At 45.9% G+C, this 22,615-nt stretch overlaps 1 protein-coding gene across 1 annotated transcript in view; it reads left to right on the plus strand.

Moving 5' to 3' along the window:
- Positions 1–22,615, plus strand: part of LOC311126986 (CUB and sushi domain-containing protein 3-like) — a gene marked incomplete at both ends in the record, with an annotated part of 648,334 nt that overhangs the window by 453,743 nt on the left and 171,976 nt on the right. Inside the window, 5 exons of the mRNA XM_084158716.1 lie at positions 2,447–2,620; positions 11,777–11,950; positions 12,583–12,756; positions 15,146–15,331; positions 16,264–16,437. Of these exons, the coding sequence (XP_084014842.1) occupies positions 2,447–2,620; positions 11,777–11,950; positions 12,583–12,756; positions 15,146–15,331; positions 16,264–16,437 (882 nt within the window). The remainder of the gene's footprint in view (positions 1–2,446; positions 2,621–11,776; positions 11,951–12,582; positions 12,757–15,145; positions 15,332–16,263; positions 16,438–22,615) is intronic.

The raw sequence follows: 22,615 nt of genomic DNA on the forward strand, positions 1-22,615 counted from the left end.
TCTCTCTGCTCTCCCCCATCTGTCTCTCTCTCTCTCTGCTCTCCCCTGCCTCTCTCTCCTCTCTCTCTCTCTCTCTCTCTCTCTCTCTCTCTCTCTCTCTCTCTCTCTCTCTCTCTCTCTCTCTCTGTTCTCCCTGTCTGTCTCTCTCTCTCTCTGTTCTCCCCTGTCTGTCTCTTTTTCTCTCTCTGTTCTCCCCTGCCTGTCTCTCTCTCTCTGTTCTCCCCTGTCTGTCTCTCTCCACTTTCCCCCATCTGTCTCTCTCTCTCTGCTCTCCCCCATCTGTCTCTCTCTCTCTGTTCTCCCCTGTCTGTCTCTCTCTCTCTTTTCTCCCCTGTCTGTCTCTTTTTCTCTCTCTGTTCTCCCCTGCCTGTCTCTCTCTCTGTTCTCCCCTGTGTATCTCTCTCTCTCTCTCTCTCTGCTCTCCCCCGTCTGTCTCGCTCTCTCTGCTCTCCCCGTCTGTCTCTCTCTCTCTGCTCTCCCCCGTCTGTCTCTCTCTGCTCTCCCCCGTCTGTCTCTCTCTCTCTGCTCTCCCCCGTCTGTCTCTCTCTCTCTGCTCTCCACTGTGTCTCTCTCTCTCTCTGCTCTCCCCCATCTGTCTCTCTCTCTCTCTGCTCTCCCCCGCCCCTCTCTCTCTCTCTCTCTCTCTCTCTCTCTCTCTCTCTCTCTCTCTCTCTCTCTCTCTCTCTCTCTCTCTCTGTTCTCCCCTGTCTGTCTCTCTCCACTTTCTCCCATCTCTCTCTCTCTCTCTCTCTGTTCTCCCCTGTCTGTCTCTCTCGCTCTCTTTTCTCCCCTGTCTGTCTCTTTTTCTCTCTCTGTTCTCCCCTGCCTGTCTCTCTCTCTGTTCTCCCCTGTGTATCTCTCTCTCTCGCTCTCTCTATCTCTCTGCTCTCCCCCGTCTGCCTCTCTCTCTCTGCTCTCCCCTGTCTGTCTCGCTTTCTCTGCTCTCCCCCGTCTGTCTCGCTCTCTCTGCTCTCCCCCGTCTGTCTCTCTCTCTCTGCTATTCCCCGTCTGTCTCTCTCTCTCTGCTCTCCCCCGTCTGTCTCTCTCTCTCTGCTCTCCACTGTGTCTCTCTCTCTCTCTGCTCTCCCCCATCTGTCTCTCTCTCTCTCTGCTCTCCCCCGCCCCTCTCTCTCTCTCTCTCTCTCTCTCTCTCTCTCTCTCTCTGTTCTCCCCTGTCTGTCTCTCTCCACTTTCTCCCATCTCTCTCTCTCTCTCTCTCTGTTCTCCCCTGTCTGTCTCTCTCGCTCTCTTTTCTCCCCTGTCTGTCTCTTTTTCTCTCTCTGTTCTCCCCTGCCTGTCTCTCTCTCTGTTCTCCCCTGTGTATCTCTCTCTCTCGATCTCTCTATCTCTCTGCTCTCCCCCGTCTGCCTCTCTCTCTCTGCTCTCCCCTGTCTGTCTCGCTTTCTCTGCTCTCCCCCGTCTGTCTCGCTCTCTCTGCTCTCCCCCGTCTGTCTCTCTCTCTCTGCTATCCCCCGTCTGTCTCTCTCTCTCTGCTCTCCCCCGTCTGTCTCTCTCTCTCTGCTTTCCCCCGTCTGTCTCTCTCTCTCTGCTCTCCCCCGTCTTTCTCTCTCTCTCTGCTCTCCCCCGTCTGTCTCTCTCTCTCTGCTCTCCCCCGTCTGTCTCTCTCTCTCTGCTCTCCACTGTATCTCTCTCTCTCTGCTCTCCACTGTGTCTCTCTCTCTCTCTGCTCTCCCCCATCTGTCTCTCTCTCTCTCTCTCTCTCTCTGCTCTCCCCGCCTCTCTTTCTCTCTCTCTCTCTCTGTCTGTTCTCCCCTGTCTGTCTCTCTCCACTTTCCCCCGTCTCTCTCTCTCTCTCTCTGTTCTCCCCTGTCTGTCTCTCTCTCTCTCTCTTTTCTCCCCTGTCTGTCTCTTTTTCTCTCTCTGTTCTCCCCTGCCTGTCTCTCTCTCTCTCTGTTCTCCCCTGTGTATCTCTCTCTCTCTCTCTCTCTCTCTCTCTGCTCTCCCCCGTCTATCTCTCTCTCTCTGCTCTCCCCCGTCTGTTTCACTCTCTCTGCTCTCCCCCGTCTGTCTCTCTCTCTCTGCTCTCCCCCCTCTGTCTCTCTCTGCTCTCCCCCGTCTGTCTCTCTCTCTCTGCTCTCCCCCGTCTGTCTCTCTCTCTCTGCTCTCCCCCGTCTGTCTCTCTCTCTCTGCTCTCCCCCGTCTCTCTCTCTCTCTCTCTCTGCTCTCCCCCATCTGTCTCTCTCTGCTCTCCCCCGTCTGTCTCTCTTTCTCTCTGCTCTCCCCCGTCTGTCTCTCTCTTCTCTCTCCGTCTGTCTCTCTCTCTCTCTCTCCTCTCCCCCGTCTGTCTGTCTGTCTGTCTCTCGCTCTCTCTCTGCTCTCCCCCGTCTCTCTCCCCGTCTCTCTCTCTCTCTCTCTCTCTCTCTATTTCTCTCTCTCTCTCTCTCTCTCTCTCTGGTCTCCCCTGTCTGTCTCTTTCTTATTGCAGTCATTTCCTGTGGAGAGCTGCCCACTCCTCCAAATGGGAGAAAGATTGGAACTCAGACTACCTTTGGAGGCTTTGCCATCTTCAGCTGCAACCCTGGATACATCCTGGTGGGATCCACCGTGAGGGAGTGCATGCTGTCAGGACTGTGGAGCGGCATAGAGGCTCAATGCCTGGGTAGGGACTCCCACTCTAGCCTGGTTACCAGTCTGTTTGTGCCATCATGCCACTCCTTGTCGTGATAACACAGACATAACTGGGACCAGGCTACTCCTATTCTCCTTCCCTCCTTTCCTATTTATTTACTGGGATAGACAGGCTTGAAAGAGAGTTGGAGAGAGATAGATAGGACACATTTATAGTGGTAGTGGGATCAGATCCCACACAGACACATATGGTGTATGAAATGTTGGTGCTGGCACCAGCCAATAGAGCAGCTCAATGCACTGGCTACAGACTCTTCTACGGAGATGACTCTCTGGATCTTTTAGGACTCTATGACAGAGTCTATTAATCTCTCTGTATCTTCGTTGCTGGAGAACCAAGCTAGCATATCTGAGAAACAGTATCTGCTGCTCTCTAGTTTAAAAGCGTGTTAATACATCTCTGGAGTGTTTCTGTAATGTGGGAGGGAAATGCTATGAGGAGGGAAATCTGAGTTGCATTAATTCGCTCTCTATTTCCTCCATTTAAGAGTTAAGAGTCAGGAAGGCTCAGTGAGTTTCTACTAAGGCAGATTTATTGTAGCTCGAGGTAATGTGATTATACTGTATGAGGGTACCAGACTGTACTTAATATATTGAGAAATATTGAGAAAATACACTGACTGTACAAAACATTAAGAACACCTTCCTAATCTTGAGTTGCAACCCCCCCCCACCTTTTGCCCTCAGAACAGCCTCAATTTGACGGGTCATGGACTCTACAAGGTGTCGAAAGCGTTCCACAGGGATGTTGACTCCAATGCTTCCCACAGTTGTGTCAAGTTGGCTGGATGTCCTTTGGGTGGTGGACCATTCTTGATACACACGGGAAACTGCTAGGCGTGAAAACTCGGCAGTGTTGCAGTTCTTGACATACTCAAACCGGTGCGCCTGGCACCTACTACCATACCCCGTTCAAAGGCACTTAAATATTTTGTCTTGCCCATTGACCCTCTGAATGGCACACATTTCTCAATTGTCTCAAGGCTTAAAAATCCTTCTTTAACCTCCACTTCCACTACACTGATTGAAGTGGATTTAACAAGTGACTTCAATGAGGGATCATAGCTTTCACCTGGTCAGTCTGTCATGGAATGAGCAGGTGTTCTTAATGTTTTGTATACTCAGTGTATGGAGAATATATAGAGAATGTATAGAAAATATATAGAGGATATATAGAGAAAATATAGAGAATATATAGAGGATATATAGAGGCTATATAGAGTACATATCGAGGATATATAGAGGATATATATAGAGTATATACAGAGGATATATAGGGAATATATAGAGGGTATATAGAGGATATAGAGTATATATAGAGGATATATAGAGAATATATAGAGGATATATAGAGAATATATAGAGGATATGTAGAGGGTATATAGAGGACATACAGTTGAAGTCTGAAGTTTACATATACCTTAGCCAAATACATTTAAACTCAGTTTTTCACAATTCCTGACATTTAATCCTAGTAAAAATTCACTGTCTTAGGTCAGTTAGAATCACCACTTTATTTTAAGAATGTGAAATGTCAGAATAATTTTAGAGAGTGATTTATTTCAGCTTATATTTATTTCATCACATTCCCAGTGGGTCAGAAGTTTACATACACTCAATTAGTATTTGGTAACATTGCCTTTAAATTGTTTAACTTGGGTCAAACGTTTCGGGTAGCCTTCCACAAGCTTCCCACAATAAGTTGGGTGAATTTTGGCCCATTCCTCCTGACAGAGCTGGTGTAAATGAGTCAGGTTTGTAGGCCTCCTTGCTCGCACACGCTTTTTCAGTTCTGCCCACAAGTTTTCTATAAGGTTGAGGTCAGGGCTTTGTGATGGCCACTCCAATACTTTGACTTTGTTGTCCTTAAGCCATTTTGCCACAACTTGGAAGTATGCTTGGCGTCATTGTCCATTTGGAAGACCCATTTGTGACCAAGCTTTAACTTCCTGACTGATGCCTTGAGATGTTGCTTCAATATATCCACATCATTTTCCTTCCTCATGATGCCACCTATTTTGTGAAATGCACTAGTCCCTCCTGCAGCAAAGCACTCCCACAGCATGATGTTGCCACCCCCGTGCTTCACGGTTGGGATGGTTTTCTTCGGCTTGCAAGCCCCCCCTTTTTCCTCCAAACATAAGGATGGTCATTATGGCCAAACAGTTCTATTTTTGTTTCATCAGACCAGAGGACATTTCTCCAAAAAGTACAATCTTTGTCCCCATGTGCAGTCTGTATCCAGCATCTTCACAAGGTCCTTTGCTGTTGTTCTGGGATTGATTTGCACTTTTCGCACCAAAGTACATTATAATAATAATAATGATATGCCATTTAGCAGACGCTTTTATCCAAAGCGACTTACAGTCATGCGTGCATACATTTTCTTTGTGTATGGGTGGTCCCGGGGATCGAACCCACTACCTTGGCGTTACAAGCGCCGTGCTCTACCAGCTGAGCTCATCTCTAGGAGACAGAACGCATCTCCTTCCTGAGCGGTATGACGGCTGCGTGGTCCCATGGTGTTTATACTTGCGTACTATTGTTTGTACAGATGAACGTGGTACCTTCAGGCGTTTGGAAATTGCTCCCAAGGATGAACCAGACTTGTGGAGGTCTACAATTTCTTTCTGAGGTCTTGGCTGATTTCTTTTGATTTTCCCATGATGTCATGCAAAGAGGCACTGAGTTTGAAGGTAGGCCTTGAAATACATCCACATGTACACCTCCAATTGACTCAAATAATGTCAATTAGCCTATCAGAAGCTTCTAAAGCCATGACATCATTTTCTGGAATTTTCCAAGCTGTTTAAAGGCACAGTCAACTTAGTGTATGTAAACTTCTGACCCACTGGAATTGTGAAATAATCTGTCTGTAAACTATTGTTGGAAAAATTACTTGTGTCATGCACAAAGTAGATGTCCTAACTGACTTGCCAAAACTATAGTTTGTTAACAAGACATTTGTGGAGTGGTTTTAATGACTCCAACCTAAGTGTATATAAACTTCCGACTTCAACTGTATAGAGGAGAGAACATATAGAGAATATATGGGAATTTATAGAGGATATATAGAGAACATATATAGAGAACATATAGAGGATATATAGAGAATACAGTGAGGGGAAAAAGTATTTGATCCCCTGCTGATTTTGTACGTTTGCCCACTGACAAAGAAATGATCAGTCTATAATTTTAATGGTAGGTTTATTTGAACAGTGAGAGACAGAATAACAACAACAAAATCCAGAAAAATGCATTTAAAAAATGTTATAAATTGATTTGCATTTTAATGAGGGAAATAAGTATTTGACCCCCTCTCAATCAGAAAGATTTCTGGCTCCCAGGTGTCTTTTATACAGGTAACGAGCTGAGATTAGGAGCACACTCTTAAAGGGAGTGCTCCTAATCTCATCTTGTTACCTGTATAAAAGACACCTGTCCACAGAAGCAATCAATCAATCAGATTCCAAACTCTCCACCATGGCCAAGACCAAAGAGCTCTCCAAGGATGTCAGGGACAATATTGTAGACCTACACAAGGCTGGAATGGGCTACAAGACCATCGCCAAGCAGCTTGGTGAGAAGGTGACAACAGTTGGTGCGATTATTCGCAAATGGAAGAAACACAAAATAACTGTCAATCTCCCTCGGCCTGGGGCTCCATGCAAGATTTCACCTGGTGGAGTTGCAATGATCATGAGAACGGTGAGGAATCAGCCCAGAACTACACGGGAGGATCTTGTCAATGATCTCAAGGCAGCTGGGACCATAGTCACCAAGAAAACAATTGGTAACACACTACACCGTGAAGGACTGAAATCCTGCAGCGCCCGCAAGGTCCCCCTGCTCAAGAAAGCACATATACAGGGCCGTTTGAAGTTTGCCAATAAACATCTGAATGATTCAGAGGAGAACTGGGTGAAAGTGTTGTGGTTAGATGAGACCAAAATCGAGCTCTTTGGCATCAACTCAACTCGCCGTGTTTGGAGGAGGAGGAATGCTGCCTATGACCCCAAGAACACCATCCCCACCGTCAAACATGGAGGTGGAAACATTATGCTTTGGGGGGTTTTTTCTGCTAAGGGGATAGGACAACTTCACCGCATCAAAGGGACGATGGACGGGGCCATGTACCGTCAAATCTTGGGTGAGAACCTCCTTCCCTCAGCCAGGGCATTGAAAATGGGTCGTGGATGGGTATTCCAGCATGACAGTGACCCAAAACACACGGCCAAGGCAACAAAGGAGTGGCTCAAGAAGAAACATATTAAGGTCCTGGAGTGGCCTAGCCAGTCTCCAGACCTTAATTCCATAGAAAATCTGTGGAGGGAGCTGAAGGTTCGAGTTGCCAAACGTCAGCCTCGAAACCTTAATGACTTGGAGAAGATCTGCAAAGAGGAGTGGGACAAAATCCCTCCTGAGATGTGTGCAAACCTGGTGGCCAACTACAAGAAACGTCTGACCTCTGTGATTGCCAACAAGGGTTTTGCCACCAAGTACTAAGTCATGTTTTGCAGAGGGATCAAATACTTATTTCCCTCATTAAAATGCAAATCAATTGATAACACCCTGTCGCTCTCCGCTAACATCAAGGCGGTGACCCGATCCTGTAGGTTCATGCTCTACAACATTCGGAGAGTACGACCCTGCCTTACACAGGAAGCGGCACAGGTCCTAATCCAGGCACTTGTCATCTCCCGTCTGGATTACTGCAACTCGCTGTTGGCTGGGCTCCCTGCCTGTGCCATTAAACCCCTACAACTCATCCAGAATGCCGCAGCCCGTCTGGTGTTCAACCTTCCCAAGTTCTCTCACGTCACCCCGCTCCTCCGCACACTCCACTGGCTTCCAGTTGAAGCTCGCATCTGTTACAAGACCATGGTGCTTGCCTATGGAGCTGTGAGGGGAACGGCACCTCCGTACCTTCAGGCTCTGATCAGTCCCTACACCCAAACGAGGGCATTGCGTTCATCCATCTCTGGCCTGCTGGCTCCCCTTCCTCTGCGGAAGCATAGTTCCCGCTCAGCCCAGTCAAAACTGTTCGCTGCTCTGGCACCCCAATGGTGGAACAAGCTCCCTCACGACGCCAGGACAGCGGAGTCACTCACCACCTTCCGGAGACATTTGAAACCCAACCTCTTTAAGGAATACCTGGGAGAGGATAAAGTAATCCTTCTACCCCCCCCCCCCAAAAAAAAATAAAATAAATAAATAAATAAATAAAATAATAATATAAAAAATAAAATTAATAATAAAAAAAAATACATTGTATAGTGGTGATCGCACAGGCTATAAGGTGAATGTACCATTTTGTAAGTCGCTCTGGATAAGAGCGTCTGCTAAATGACGTAAATGTAAATGTAAATAACATTTTTGACATGCGTTTTTCTGGATATTTTTGTTGTTATTCTGTCTCTCACTGTTTAAATAAACCTACCATTAAAATTATAGACTGATCATGTCTATAAAACGTACAAAATCAGCAGGGGATCAAATACTTTTTTCCCGCACTGTATATTACATTTACATTTTAGTCATTTAGCAGAGCGACTTACAGTTAGTGAGTGCGTACATTATTTGTTTTATTTTTCATACTGGCCCCCCGTGGGAATCGAACCCACAACCCTGGCGTTGCAAACGCCATGCTCTACCAACTGAGCTACATCCCTGCCGGCCATTCCCTCCCCTACCCTGGATGACGCTGGGCCAATTGTGCGCCGCCCCATGGGTCTCCCGGTCACGGCCAGCTACGACAGAGCCTGGATTCGAACCAGGATCTCTAGTGGCACAGCTAGACATTTTACATTTTTAATTTTTGTAAAATGCAATGCAGTGCCCTAGACCACTGCGCCACTCGGGAGATATATAGAGTATATAGAGGATATATAGAGGCTATATAGAGGCTATAGAGGGGATATATAGAGGGTATATAGAGGGTATATAGAGAATATATAGAGGATATATAAAGTATATAGAGAATATATAGAGGATATATAGAGGATGTATATAATATATAGAGAGTATATATAGAGGATATAGAGAGTATATAGAGAGGACATATAGAGGATATATAGAGGATATATAGAGAACATATAGAGGATATATAGAGAGTATATATAGAGTACATTGAGGATATATAGAGAACATATAGAGGATATATAGAGGATATATAGAGATATATATAGAGGATATATAGTTATATAGAGAATATATAGAGGATATATAGAGGATATATAGTGTCACGCTCTGGCTCCGGGACTTTGTATGTTGAGCCAGGGTGTGTTCGTTTTGTTGTGTTTTGGTTGTGTTGTCTGGGTTTGGTCAATGACTCCCAATCGGAGGTAACGAGTGTCAGCTGTCGGCTCGTTATCTCTGATTGGGAGCCATATTTAAACTGCCTGTGTTCACCTTGTGTTGGTGGGTTTTTGTTCCTAGTCAGTCATTGTCACTGTGGACTTCACTATCGTCATTTATGTTGTTGTTTTCGTGGTTGCTTTAATTAAATAAAGTCAACATGTTCGCGAAACACGCTGCGCCTTGGTCCGCTTCCTTAGACGATCGTGACAGAAAAACCCACCACAAAAGGACCAAGCAGCGTGTCCAGGAGCAAAGAGACTGGACATGGGAGGAGGCGCCTGGTAAGGAGATCGAGAGGCTGGCGATGGCCCAGGTGGGCAAATCGTGGTCCTGGGAGGACATGCTCGGGGGCAAGGGACCTTGGGGGAGGATCAAGGCCCTGGCGAGAGAGGAGCAACGGCGTCAGCAGGGCCATCGTCGGAAGGACGAGAGGCAACCCCAAAAAGTTTTTTTGGGGGGGCATATGGCTTGGGCGGCTGGGCAGCAGGAGGCTGCCACAGGGAGACGTGGAGAGAAGGCTACCGGATTACGGGAGCCATTGGCGAGTAGAGGGAGGGAAATAGTTGAGGCACGGCGTAAGAGACTGAGGTGTGTTACCAGTCCGGTCCGGCCCGTTCCTGATCCCCGGTTAAGGCCAGTGGTGTGTGTTCCCAGTACGGACCGGCCTGTTCCTACTCCACGCACCAAGCCCACGGTGTGCGTCGCCAGTCCAGCCCGGCCGGTTCCTGCTCCACGTACTAAGCCTACGGTGTACGTCGCCAGCCCAGCCCGGCCTGTTCCTGCTTCTCGCATCAAGCCTACGGTGCGCGTCGCCAGCCCGACCCGGCCTGTTCCTGCTCCACGTACGAAGCCTACGGTGTGCGTGGCCAGCCCGACCCGGCCTGTTCCTGCTCCACGTACGAAGCCTACGGTGTGCGTGGCCAGTCCAGCCCGGCCGGTTCCTGCTCCACGTACTAAGCCTACGGTGAACGTCGCCAGCCCAGCCCGGCCTGTTCCTGCTCAACGCACAAAGCCTACGGTGTGCGTCGCCAGCCCAGCCCGGCCTGTTCCTGCTCCACGTACGAAGCCTAAGATGTGCGTCGCCAGCCCAGCCCGGCCTGTTCCTGCCACCCGCACCAAGTGTACGGTGCGCGTCGCCAGCCCGACCCGGCCTGTTCCTGCCACTCGCACCAAACCTACGGTGCGCGTCGCCAGCCCGGTCCGGCCTGTTCCTGCCACTCGCACCAAACCTACGGTGCGCGTCGCCAGCCCGGTCCGGCCTGTTCCTGCCACCCGCACCAAGTCTACGGTGCGCGTCGCCAGCCCGACCCGGCCTGTTCCTGCCACTCGCACCAAACATACGGTGCGCGTCGCCAGCCCGGTCCGGCCTGTTCCTGCCACTCGCACCAAACCTACGGTGCGCGTCGCCAGCCCGGTCCGGCCTGTTCCTGCCACCCGCACCAAGTCTACAGTGCGCGTCGCCAGCCCGACCCGGCCTGTTCCTGCCACTCGCACCAAACCTACGGTGCGCGTCGCCAGCCCGGTCCGGCCTGTTCCTGCCACTCGCACCAAGCCAAGGGTGCGAGTCGTCAGCCTGGTCCAGCCCGTTCCTGCTACTCGCACCAAGCCAGGGGTACGAGTCGTCGGCCTGGTCCAGCCCGTTCCTGCTACTCGCACCAAGCCAAGGGTGCGAGTCGTCAGCCTGGTTCAGCTCGTCCCTGCTACTCGCACCAAGCCAAGGGTGCGAGCCGTCAGTCTGATCCAGCCCATTCCTGCTACTCGCACCAAGCCAGGGATGCGAGTCTTCAGCCTGGTGAGGCCTGTTCCGGCTCCACGCACCAGGCAAAGGGTGCGTATCGTCTGCCAGTTCTGGTCCATTCCTACCTCACGCGCCAAGCCAGGGGTGCGCGTCGGAGGTCCTGATCCAGCAAGCTGGGTCAGATCGGACTGGGGGCACTACGGGGGGATTGAAGAGGGGTGGTGGTCAAGCCCGGAGCCGGAGCCGCCTCCGAGGAGCAACACCCACCCAGCCCTCCCCTATTTTGGGGTGTAGGCGCGGTCGGAGTCCGCGCCTTTAGGGGGGGGTACTGTCACGCTCTGGCTCCGGGACTTTGTATGTTGAGCCAGGGTGTGTTCGTTTTGTTGTGTTTTGGTTGTGTTGTCTGGGTTTGGTCAATGACTCCCAATCGGAGGTAACGAGTGTCAGCTGTCGGCTCGTTATCTCTGATTGGGAGCCATATTTAAACTGCCTGTGTTCACCTTGTGTTGGTGGGTTTTTGTTCCTAGTCAGTCATTGTCACTGTGGACTTCACTATCGTCATTTATGTTGTTGTTTTCGTGGTTGCTTTAATTAAATAAAGTCAACATGTTCGCGAAACACGCTGCGCCTTGGTCCGCTTCCTTAGACGATCGTGACATATAGATGATATATAGAGGCTATATAGAATATATAGAGAGGATATATAGAGTATATATAGAGTATATATAGAGGATATATAGAGGATATATAGAGAACATATAGAGGATATATAGAGGATATATAGAGGATATATAGACTGCTCTCTTCCTCCTTTCTTGGATGGCTAACAGTACATGACTGCGTCTGAAGTCACTTCCTATCCCCTGTACAATGCACTACCTTTGACCAGAGTAGACAGCATAAGAAATAGGATGACATTTCAGATTTGCCCCATGTGTTTAACTTTGCAGCAAATATTGTTGTAAAAGCGTGTATATGCTAAATACATTTGATTGACTGATTGCCTCCCACCCCCACACCTCCCTCCAGCTGGTCACTGTGGTATCCCGGAGAAGATTGTGAACGGCCAGGTGATAGGGGAGAACTTTGGCTACAGAGACACCGTGGTGTACCAGTGTAACCCTGGCTTCAGACTCATAGGATCCTCAGTACGCATCTGCCAGCAAGACCACCTCTGGTCCGGACAGCTGCCGCTGTGTGTCTGTAAGTGTTCACCTCTACCCTACTGGTCTGTATCTGCAGATGTTGTTATATCTACCCTACTGGTCTGTATCTGTAGATGTTGTTATATCTACCCTACTGGTCTGTATCTGTAGATGTTGTTATATCTACCCTACTGGTCTGTATCTGTAGATGTTGTTATATCTACCCTACTGGTCTGTATCTGTAGATGTTGTTATATCTACCCTACTGGTCTGTATCTGTAGATGTTGTTATATCTACCCTACTGGTCTGTATCTGTAGATGTTGTTATATCTACCCTACTGGTCTGTATCTGTAGATGTTGTTATATCCATAGAAATAGAATGACTAGAATGGTGAACCCCTTAAACCAGGGGTATTCAATTCTTACCCTACGATGTCCGGAGTACTGCTGTTTTTCTTTTCTAACTGAATATTAATTGCACCCATCTGGTGTCCCAGATCTAAATCAGTATTCTATTAGAGGGGCAGAATTAAAAAGCAGTGGAACTGTCTTGAAGAAGATTTGAAGACCATGCCTAGACCGAGGCAATTTCACAAGAAAACTGATGGGCATACTCAATGTGGCCGTCGGTCCATAAAAATGTAAACGCGTTCTAGTAATTCCAGTAATTGCATTTCTATGTGTGTAGCCATCACATGTGGCCATCCAGGCAGTCCCATCTATGGAAGAACTACAGGGGATGGATTCAACTACAACGATGTGGTCAGCTTCTTCTGTAACAAAGGCTACATACTGGAGGGAGCAGCCAGAGCCCAGTGCCAGGCGAGCCGCCAGTGGAGTCAACAGCCACCTACATGCAGAGGTGGGTAGCAGGCAGTAGGCACACACACACACTCCAACGTACACACACACACACACTCCAACGTACACACACACACACACGCACGTATGGAGGCATGCACTCACTCATGCCCGCTCACACACACGCCCGCGCACACACACAGGCACAGCATCACGCACTGGCATGCACACATACATGCACAAACGCACACGCACGTACGCGTTTACATTTTTATGGAACAACGGCCACATTCAGTGTCCCCATCAGTGTTCCAGTGAAATTGCCTATGTATGAAAATGTATGCATTCACTAACTGTAAGTCGCTCTGGATAAGAGCGTCTGCTAAATGACTAAAATGTCAAATGTAAAAATGTACGTACACACACACACTCAAATCAAATGTTATTTGTCACATGCGCCGAATACAACAGGTGTAGACCTTACTGTGAAATGCTTACTTACAAGCCCTTAACCAACAATACAGAGTAAGTAAGTAAGAAACTTGCTAAATAAACTAAAGGAAAAATAGTAACACTATAAAATAACAATAATGAGGCTATATACAAGCAGTACTGGTACAGAGTCACTGTGCAGGGGTACGAGGTAGTTGAGGTAAGATGTACATGTAGCTAGTGGTAAAAGTGACTAGGCAAAGGGGATAGATAATAAACAGAGTAGTAGCAGCGTATGTGAAGAGTGTGAATGTGTGTCTGTCTGTGTGTGTGTGTGTGTGTTTTGTCTGCGTGTCCATGTGTGTGTGTGTTGGATTATCATTGTAGTATGTGTGAGTGTGTGGTTAAAGTCCACTGAGTGTACATCGAGCCGGTGGAAGAGAGTCAGTGCAAAAAATAAGAATAAATAATAACAAAATAAGGGGGTCAATGCAAATAGTTTTTTTAGGGCCTTCCTCTGTCACCACCTGGTATAGAGGTCCTGGATGGCAGGAAGCTTGGCCCCAGTGATGTACTGGGCCGTACACACTACCTTCTGTAGTGCCTTGTGGTCGGATGCCGAGCAGTTGCCATACCAAGCGGTGATGCAACCAGTCAGGATGCTCTCGTTGGTACAGCTGTATAACTTTTTGAGGATCTGAGGACCCATGCCAAGTCTTTTCAGCCTCCCAATGGGGAAGAGGCCCTCTTCATGACTGTGCTGATGTGTTTGGACCATGATAGGTTCTTAGTGATGTGGACACCAAGGAACTTGAAGCTCTCGACATGTTCCACTACAGCCCCGTCGATGTGAACGGGGGCGTGCTCAGCCCTCCTTTTCCTGTAGTCCACAATCAGCTCCTTTGTCTTGCTAACGTTGAGGGAGAGGCTGATGTCCTGGCACCACACTGCCAGGTCTCTGACCTCCTCCCTATAGGCTGTCTCATCGTCGTCGGTGATCTGGCCTACTACCGTCGTCGGCAAACTTAATGATGGTGTTGGAGTCATGCGTGGCCACGCAGTCATGGGTGAACAGAGAGTACAGAAGGGGACTAAGCACACACCCCTGTGGGGCCCCCGTGTTAATGGTCAGCGTGGTGGAGGTGATGTTACCTACCCTCACCACCTCGGGGTGGCCCGTCAGGAAGTCCAACATGTCGATCCAGCTGCAGAGGGAGGTGTTCAATCCAAAGAACCTTAGCTTAATGATGAGCTTGGAGGGCACTATGGTGTTGAATGCTGAGCTGTAGTCAATGAACAGCATTCTCACGTAGGTGTTCCTTTTGTCCAGGTGGGAAAGGACAGTGTGGAGTGCAATAGAGATTGCATCATCTGTGGATCTGTTGGGACGGTATGCGAATTGGAGTGGGTCCAGTGTGTCTGGGATGATGGTGTTGATGTGAACCATGACCAGCCTTTCAAAGCATTTCTTGGCTACAGAAACAGCAAAGCACAGACATCTGACACCTATAGCCTATCTGTGGAAAATAAATGAGTCATTTTAAGCATCATTAGTATTTAAAATACTTAATATAGCATGGGTACGTCAAGTTCTGATAGCTAGTCATAGTATAAACAGGAGCAGGCTGTGATTGTGTCATTTCAGCGATTCTATTATTAACTGGCAATTGAACAAAGACAACACTTGACAGATAACACAGGTAGCGCTTTATAATGAATAGTTCAGCCAGATGGAATATACAAAAAAGTATGAGCTTCCCAGAGGGAACAATTAGAGCTATGGTATGATGATGGTTGATAGGAAAATATATACGTTAATTAGGGAAATTGTAGCCTGGTTCCAGATCTGTTTGTGCTTTCAAGACAGTACAAACAGATCTGGAACCAGGCTAGGGAAAATATTGACATGGTTGACAACAGTTGTTAGTGATACAATAGTTTTGACAATTGTTGTTATTGAAATCATTTTATTAACATGATATAGTGATAATAATTCTATGTGTTTTATTTCCATCCAGTGGTGAACTGCACAGACCCAGGCATCCCGGCTAACTCTATCAGAGAGAGTAAGATAGAGCATGGTAACTTCACGTTGGGCAGTGTGGTGTTCTACAACTGTAACCCTGGATACTACCTGTTTGGTTCCTCTGCACTGACCTGTCAACCTATTGGCCACTGGGACAAACCTCTACCTGAATGTCTTGGTACGTCTGTTTTCTCTTCAGAACTTGTTCGAGCTACAGATGTAGGATCTTAATTTGATCGCTGTTTTGTTGCTGATGAAATGCAGATGCGCGTCGTGATTTATAGAAATTCACTGAAAACCTGCACTATCACACAGTTATATTAACAGTATTCCACTTTTCATGTAGCCTCATTTTGACCAGCTAATAGCCTAAACCCCGATCAATCAACATTATGGACTACACATTCAAATCCTGTTGCTGCAGGATTATTTTGCTGCCACAATACAGGTCAAATTAAGATCCTACATTTGTACCACACACCCACAACTACTGAGGTGCAGGAGTAGGCCAGAGAGAAAAAGGAAGCTTATGCTCACCTAGGGTTGATGCACAGTTCACATTTATTGTGCAATAGTGCTTAGCTTTTGCTGTAAGTGACATTCATCCTAGCATTTCTCCATGATCTACCTGTTGTTCTAACCATGTGTTTTATCCTTAGTGAACTTGATTTGTATAGGTCACAAATGTTTGTAACCAATGTCTGTCTAAATGCTAATTACCTAATAAATGCTGACTGTAATGACTATACTGACCTATGCACTCTTAGAAAAAGGTAGAACCCTATTGGGTTCCATTTAGAACCCTTTCCACAGAGGGTTCTACATGGAACCCAAAATAGTTCTACCTGGAACCAAAAAGTGTTATTCTATGGGGTTAGCCAAAGAACCCTTTTGAAACCCTTTTTTCTAAGAGTGTAGTGTTAATGATGCCTGCCTCCCAAATGGCACCCCATTCCCTATATAGTACACTACATTTGACCAGGGGCCATAGGGTTCTGGTCAAAAGTAGTACACTATATAGGGAATAGGGTGCCATTTGGGACACATGCAATGTTAATGAGCCATAAGTAGCTAACTGTTGGCTATGGGGAATGTTACTGTGTGTTATAGAAGAGGACTGTGGGAACCCTGGCTCTCCTCCCTACGGTACCATGGTTGGGGAAAAGTTTTCGTTTGGCTCCCTGGTGCAGTACTCCTGTTCAGGGGACAGAGAGCTGATTGGAGAGTCATCAATCACCTGTCAACTCAATGGACACTGGAGCGGCCCCATACCTCACTGTTCAGGCAAGGACCCATACCTCACTGTTCAGGCAAGGACCCATACCTCACTATTCAGGTAAGGACCCATACCTTACTGTTCAGGTAAGGACCCATACCTTACTGTTCAGGCAAGGACCCATACCTCACTGTTCAGGTATGGACCCATACCTCACTGTTCAGGCAAGGACCCATACCTCACTGTTCAGGTAAAGAGGCCACAGACACAGAGTTCAGTAGCACTGCTCAGATGAAGTCAGGAAATTGACCTCCTGAAGTTTTGTTGTGTAGTAGTGCATTATTATAATGTGGTTTGTTCCCATACGCATCCCAAATCATTATTATAATGTGGTTTGTTCCCATATGCATCCCAAATCATTATTATAATATGGTTTGTTCCCATATGCATCCCAAATCATTATTTTAATATGGTTTGTTCCCATATGCATCCCAAATCATTATTATAATGTGGTTTGTTCCCATATGCATCCCAAATCATTATTATAATATGGTTTGTTCCCATATGCATCCCAAATCATTATTATAATGTGGTTTGTTCCCAAATCCAAGACCTCACTTACCTCTCTGCTCTGTACTTCCTAGATTTGAATCGGTTGCTTGCTTTCCAAGTTTCCATCCATCCCTCCCCACCACCAGGGATATTTAGTTTGATGTTTCAGCAAGGCTCCTACCTTCCTCCCTAAATCCCACCACTGTTCATCCAGTCCATCGCCGTTAAGTGTTCCTGACCGTTTAAATTCAATCTCAAATCTCTCCTAAAACATCTTTACTGCCTGTGAAAGAAGTGTATACTCTGTTTAATTCACTGACCCAAAAATACAGGTCGGTGTGTGTAAGCAGAGAGAGGAAAGCAGAGTGGTTTCACAGTTGATCATGCTATTTAAATTCTCAGCCTCAGAACTTGAGGCTGCGTCCCAAACTATTCTCTATGTAGTGTACTACTTTTGACCAGGGCCCATAGGGAATAGGGTGCCTTTTGGAACGTGGTCTGAGTTTTTAAAGTATTAACTCGAACACTTTAGTATCTTTACCACAAAAGCCTGGATGTGGAGACTGTCAGCCAGGACATTTAAACGCCTGGATGTGGAGACTGTCAGCCAGGACATTTAAACGCCTGGATGTGGAGACTGTCAGCCAGGATATTTAAACGCCTGGATGTGGAGACTGTCAGCCAGGACTTTTAAACGCCTGGATGTGGATACTGTAAGCCAGGACATTTAAACGCCTGGATGTGGATACTGTCAGCCAGGACATTTAAACGCCTGGAGGTGGAGACTGTCAGCCAGGACATTTAGTAGAAATTACTTCCTGAACATGTGAACTTTCGTGTGCTTTAATTACAGACTGATCTGGGAAAATCTGTCTATAACAGAATAGATTTGGACAACTGCAAAAGTCATGCTACAGTTCTGACTCCCGTGTTTACATGATGTGATTGAGTTCTTTATTAGTATAGTCATGCATCTTCAGGATATCCAGCCCACATGGGCTTATAAGACAGTGTATTTGCTGTAGCAAAATAACATAATTATGTCTATATATGCACACATACATATATATATATATATAAACATCAAATCTAATCAAATTGTATTTGTCACATACACGTGTTTTAGCAGATGTTATAGCGGGTGTAGTGAAATGCTTGTGCTTCTAGCTCCGACAGTGCAGTAATATCTAACAAGTAATATCTAACAATTTCACAACATATACCCAATACACACAAATCTAAGTAAGGAATGAAATGTAAGAATATATACATATATGGACAAGCAATGACAGAGCGGCATGGACTAAGATACAGTAGTATATTATAGAATAGAATACAGTAAATACATATGAGATGAGTAGTGCAAGATATGTAAACATTATTAAAGTGGCTAGTGTTCCATTTCTTAAAGTGGCCAGTGATTTCAATAGGCAGCAGCAGCCTCTAATGTGCTAGTGATGGCTATTTAACAGTCTGATGGCCTTGAGATAGAAGCTGTTTTTCATTCTCTTGGTCCCAGCTTTGATGTACCTGTACTGACCACGCCTTCTGGATGATAGCGGGGTGAACAGGCAGTGGCTCGGGTGGTTGATGTCCTTGATGATCTTTTTGGCCTTCCTGTGACATCGGGTGCTGTAGGTGTCTTGGAGGGTGGGTAGTTTGCCCCCGGTAATGCGTTCTGCAGACCGCACCACCCTCTGGAGAGCCCTGTGGTTGCGGGCGGTGCAGTTGCCTTACCAGGCGGTGATACAGCCCAACAGGATGCTCTCAATTGTGCATCTGTAAAAGTTTGTGAGGGTTTTAGGTGCCAAGCCAAATTTCTTCAATCTCCTGAGGTTGAAGAGGCTCTGTTGCACCTTCTTCAGCACACTGTCTGTGTGGGTGGACCATTTCAGTTTGTCAGTGATGTGTACGCCAAGGAACTTGAAGCTTTCCACCTTCTCCACTGTTGTCCCGTCGATGTGGACCACCTGGGGGGCGGCCCGTCAGGATGTCCAGGACCCAGCTGCACAGGGCGGGGTTCAGACCCAGGGCCTTGAGCTTAATGATGAGCTTGGAGGGTACTATGGTGTTGAATGCTGAGCTATAGTCAATGAACAGCATTCTTACATAGGTATTCCTCCTGTCCAGATGGGATAGGGCAGTGTGCAGTGTGATGGCTTTCATACGGCAGTGAAAAACTACTGAGAAAACAAAACCAGAACCTTTCAATTAACTGATCTAATCGCATCTTCCAAGCTTTGGAGATTACATTTGCAACCAGGAATACTTATTTCCAAAATAACCATTCAAGTTTTTCTTTATCTCTAGTCCAGAATAGTTTCTGTTTTCTTTGCAACATTTTATCAAACAGTATACACTACCGGTCAAAAGTTTTAGAACACCTACTCATTCAAGGGTTTTAGAATAATAGTGAAGACATCAAAACTATGAAATAACACATGTGAAATGATGTAGTAACCAAAAAAGTGTTAAACAAATCAAAACGTATTTTATATTTGAGATTCTTCAAATAGCCACCCTTTGCCTTGATGACAGCTTTGCTCTAAATAGGAAACCATCCAGTCTTCAGTTCATTAACCTGTCCACGGGAGACTGGAGCTGTATATAGGAAACCATCCAGTCTTCAGTTCATTTACCTGTCCACAGGAGACTGGAGCTCTAAATAGGAAACCATCCAGTCTTCAGTTCATTAACCTGTCCACGGGAGACTGGAGCTGTATATAGGAAACCATCCAGTCTTCAGTTCATTTACCTGTCCACAGGAGACTGGAGCTCTATATAGGAAACCATCCAGTCTTCAGTTCATTTACCTGTCCACAGGAGACTGGAGCTCTATATATTTGTATAACTGAACGTGTTGTTTAAGATCCCAGAGTATAATTGAACGTGTTGTTTAAGATCCCAGAGTATAACTGAACCTGTTGTTTAAGATCCCAGAGTATAAATGAACCTGTTGTTTAAGATCCCAGAGTAAAAATGAACCTGTTGTTTAAGATCCCAGAGTATAACTGAACCTGTTGTTTAAGATCCCAGAGTATAAATGAACCTATTGTTTAAGATCCCAGAGTATAAATGAACCTGTTGTTTAAGATCCCAGAGTATAAATGAACCTGTTGTTTAAGATCCCAGAGTATAACTGTAGACTGCTAATAAGGCTGATATGTAATTTAAAGGACCCTGGATCATTCTTTGCTGACTTTGGGATTGGTTTAATTATGGATCTGTACCAAGTTGAAGGGATGATACCATTTTTAAAACACATTTGAAAAAGACTAAATAGAGTCTGCAGTAACCTAGGAGACTTCAGGACTTTTAGGACTCTATTCATCTATATTATGTAGCTTCTCTAGTTTTTTTTCTTCTAGTTTCTGCTTTTTCAACAGCCTTCCTAACTTCCTCCAGATCCTACCTTTTCATGGTTGTTTGATCAATATGACTGTAAAGTTGCCAAATGTAAGAGGACTCCCGTGATATTGACATATTTGCAGAAATCCAATCTGGTGTATTTTGTGGCTTTTGGCGAATGTGTTCTAATGATCTAAAGTTGCACTGTTCCAACTGCCTGTAAACACACAGTCCAGTTCAAAGTCAATGATGGCAGGCCTGTGTGGCAAATGGCTTGTTTGCATAAAGGCCTACTGAAGCTCTGATTGGCTATGGTGCACCGGTCTGCATAGACTCCGGTCCTGGACAAGATAATGTTTTTATCAGGTTTTATTTACTGCAGTGTCTATTAATTGTCCAAACTCTATATTGCTATAGAATGCCTTACTATACGTAATTCCCAAATATTCTATGAATTTATGAAAACGTGAAAATGACCATATCTAAGTGCTCACTTGTCAGAAAATGTTTTAAAAAGTGTCATATTCTTTCTCGGGGTGTATATGAACCGATTTGAATAAGATGTGATGTTGCTTAACTGCTGTCAGTTCCACGTTGAACCTCTTCTCATTGATTGGCCTTTACATTTCAGGAACATCTCATTACAGACCAGAAATGACTTAACTATTTTATCCAATACAGTTGACCAATTAGTTGAGGTCTCTTAGGCTTGTATGGAACTGATTTAACAGGTAAAGACTTTTCCATTGCCTCATGTAGTACATGACAGAACCGGCCATACCGCTGATCAATATTATTTGGTGTTTTCTGGCAAGCTTCCAGGTTATCAATAAGGTCCGTAAGAACAGTACAGCACATGTCAGATGAAAGACAATGGTCAGGTAGGTTTCTGGGCCTTCTTTTGGTCTGATTTGCACTTGATTTATATAAGCCTACATTGCCTTCCTCCCCAGTATAGTTTCCCACCATGCATTTCATAATAGACAACAATGAATGATCAGGAAGTCTACTACGGTCTCCAATCAGGCCAATACACTCAGCTCAGTTGAAGTAATCACATTCAACTCAACACATGTCTTGAGACAGTCATGGGGTGTTACAATATAGTGGACGACTGCTTTTCCCTTTGGTGATATTGATGAGAGAGTTTTGTGGTGGTAGTCTACCATTCAGAATGCAGCACTTGGAATCCTTTAAGAATTCAATGAACGTTGCCCCATGCCTCTTTCCACCTGTCTATAGCAACTTTATAAGAAACATTATTATGTTGAAAATCCCAAATTATTTGCATAGTAAACTTATACACAGCTCTGACACACACACTTACCCCACCAGACATGCCACCAGGGGTCTTTTCACAGTCCTCAAATCCAGAACAAATTCAAGAGAGCGTACTGTATTATATAGAGACATTTTTGCATGGAACTCCGTTCGATCTCATATTGCTCAAATAAACAGCAAACCTGGTTTCAAAAAACAGATAAAGCAACACCTCACGGCACAATGCCTCTCCCCTGTTTGACCTAGATAGTTTGTGTGTATGTATTGATATGTAGACTACGTGTGCCTTTTTTTTAAATGTATGTAGTTCTGTCCTTGAACTGTTCTTGTCTATTAATGTTCTGTATTATGTCATGCTTCATGTTTTGTGTGGACCCCAGGAAGAGTAGCTGCTGCTTTTGCAAGAGCTAATGGGGATCCTAATAAAATACCAAATACCAAAATACCACACCATGAGCGTAAATTATACAATCTTTCAGATCGGCAACAAGACTGTCCACATACAGTGGGGAAAACAAGTATTTGATACACTGCCGATTTTGCAGGTTTTCCTACTTACAAAGCATGTAGAGGTCTGTAATTTTTATCATAGGTACACTTCAACTGTGAGAGACGGAATCTAAAACAAAAATCCAGACTGCACCTGTTTGAACTCGTTACCTGTATAAAAGACACCTGTCCACACACTCAATCAAACATACTCCAACCTCTCCACAATGGCCAAGACCAGAGAGCTGTGTAAGGACATCAGGGATAAAATTGTAGACCTGCACAAGGCTGGGATGGGCTACAGGACAATAGGCAAGCAGCTTGGTGAGAAGGCAACAACTGTTGGCGCAATTATTAGAAAATGGAAGAAGTTCAAGATGACGGTCAATCACCCTCGGTCTGGGGCTCCATGCAAGATCTCACCTCGCGGGGCATCAATGATCATGAGGAAGGTGAAGGATCAGCCCAGAACTACACTGCAGGACCTGGTCAATGACCTGAAGAGAGCTGGGACCACAGTCTCAAAGAAAACCATTAGTAACACACTACGCCGTCATGGATTAAAATCCTGCAGCG

The sequence above is a fragment of the Coregonus lavaretus genome (genome assembly GCF_964263955.1).
Source record: "Coregonus lavaretus genome assembly, chromosome: 3".
NCBI lineage: Eukaryota > Metazoa > Chordata > Actinopteri > Salmoniformes > Salmonidae > Coregonus > Coregonus lavaretus.